Source organism: Crocodylus porosus, unplaced genomic scaffold (assembly GCF_001723895.1).
Source record: "Crocodylus porosus isolate Cpor-Errol unplaced genomic scaffold, CroPor_comp1, whole genome shotgun sequence".
Classification (NCBI taxonomy): Eukaryota; Metazoa; Chordata; order Crocodylia; family Crocodylidae; genus Crocodylus; species Crocodylus porosus.
In genome coordinates, this window is record NW_017728937.1 from 6,250,915 (window position 1) to 6,253,025 (window position 2,111).

At 66.1% G+C, this 2,111-nt stretch overlaps 1 protein-coding gene across 1 annotated transcript in view; it reads left to right on the top strand.

Moving 5' to 3' along the window:
• Nucleotides 1-1,357, top strand: part of SPTBN2 (spectrin beta, non-erythrocytic 2) — a 21,441-nt gene extending 20,084 nt beyond the window's left edge. The window contains exons 37-38 of the mRNA XM_019547365.1: nt 134-176; nt 278-1,357. Coding sequence (XP_019402910.1) covers nt 134-176; nt 278-502 — 268 coding nt within the window. The 3' untranslated portion in view covers nt 503-1,357. The remainder of the gene's footprint in view (nt 1-133; nt 177-277) is intronic.
• Nucleotides 1,358-2,111: the final 754 nt, after the last annotated feature.

The following is a 2,111-nucleotide window of genomic DNA, read 5'->3' on the forward strand; positions in this document are numbered from 1 at the left end:
AGGGATGTTCTGGGGGGTTGGGGGGATGGGCCTCGGGACAGGCTGTGCAGGCAAGCCGTGGGGCAGCTCTGAGAGGGGCAGGGGTGGGGCGCTGGCGATGGTGCGTGAAGCCCGCGTCCATTTCTCCCTGCAGGTTGAGCGACGGCAGAGAATATTTATTCCAGGCTAAGGACGAGGTGAGTCCTGGCTGCTCCCTCCCCTGGGGGTGCCCCATGCCAGCCCTGGACCCCCGCACAGTTCACGTGACCCCCACTGACCCCCATTTGGCTCCCCCCAGGCGGAGATGAGCACCTGGATGCGGGTGATCAACACCTCAGCAGCCGGTGGCCCCACTCCCCAGTGGGACACAGAGGAGCCGCCCGCGGGGCCGGGCCGGGGCATGACGCGGGCCATGAGTATGCCGCCTGTGCCGGCCGCCGAGGGCCCCGTCACCCTGCGCAGCAAGGAGGGCAAGGAGAGGGACCGCGAGAAACGCTTCAGCTTCTTCAAGAAGAACAAATAGGGGCCCGGGGGGGCAGGGGGGCTGCTGCTGCCAGGACCGCACCACCGGCTATTTAATCCATGGGACCGATGGAGGGACACGGGTAGGGCCCGCGGGGCTCCAGGCTCAGGGTGTAGGGCAGTGTGGGGTGGCTGCTGGGGGTTTGCTGGGAAGGGGCGGGGGGCAAAAGCTTGCAGGGCACAAGGCACAAGGGTACTGGGGGTTGGGGCTGCCGAGCTGGGACGCAGCATGGCCGGGAGCACCGAGGGCCAGGAGGGGGTCTCTGCAGCCCCCCACCCCCTTTCCCATCCCAGGGGGCTCTCTCTTTCCAAGCTGGGGGGCCTGCCGGCGACACGCAGCAGGCTGGGGAAGGGGCGCCCTGCCTGGGCCTGGGGCGGAGGCTGGCTCACGATCTCACCCTCCCCATGCTGAGCTCTGCCGGCCTGGCATTCACAGGGGCGTCGGCGGGGGGGACCCCACACCCGGCTAGGACCTTGTGTTCCCCCCCCCGCTTTGCCCCCACAACCCCAGCTGATTTCCTTTGCCTCCCGCGGCCCCGGGACGTGACTTGTTTCTGACTTGTGCCTTCCTGCCCCGAGCGCTTGCTGAAGCCCCCCACCCCGGCGATGGCGGAGGAGAGAGCTGCCCCCTGCCCACCCGCCTGCCAGGGGGAGCCACCCAGGGCGGGCGCGTGGCAGCCTCTGCCTGGGCCCGAGGGCGCTGGGGCTGGCTCCCGTGTTGGCTCCGGCCCCGCGCGCCCCCTGAGCGTGTCCTGGTGATATTTCTGTGCTTGTGGGAAACATTATTCACGTGTTTGCAGTCGCACCTGTTCCGACTTTTGACAGAAACTCCAAAATAAAGAGTCTGCGTAAAGACGCCACCGCCTCCTCCCTTCCTTCCACCCCCCAGGACCGGGCGCAGGCCAAAGCCTGGGAGCCCCCACTGCAGGCCTCCATGCAAGCTGGCCCAATGGGGTGCAGTCCTGGGCACCCCTCTGCCCCCTGCTAGCAGCCCCATGGGGTGTGCCATTGCCCCAGTAGAGGGGCACCCACCAGACTCCTAACGTACAGTCCACTACCCCCATCCAGCACCCTAATGGCATGGTCCATGACGTGTTCTCCCTATCAGGACCCAGTGGGACAGTCCATTATCACTTGACCCCCCCGTCCAGAGATCCAAATGGCACGGTCCATTATCACCGCTCCCCATCCAGAGACCCAAATGGGACACGCCATTATCACTGCTCCCCCATCCAGAGGCCCGATGGGACAGGCCATTATCAGTGCCCCCTCATCCACTCCCAAGGGACTCGTCAATCCCACACAGAGCCGTAGTGGAACCGCCCCAAGGAACAAACTGTTCTGTCTGCTCCCCCCCATCCCTCGTCCCAATGGAACACTCCCATTGTCCCGCTCGTCCAATCCTCGACCGCAGCGATGACGCCACCCCAGCCAGGCTGCAGAGTGGGGGGCGGGCTCACGCTGAGAACGCTCGACAGCTTTTGGTCCTCAGTCTCCTCCTGTAGCGTGATCGACAGGCACCCCTAGCCAACGAACAAGCGAAGAGAGGGGTGGGCTCGAGCTGGGGCCGAGCCTGCCACCGTCGCCGCCATTTTGTGTAGGCCGCGCTG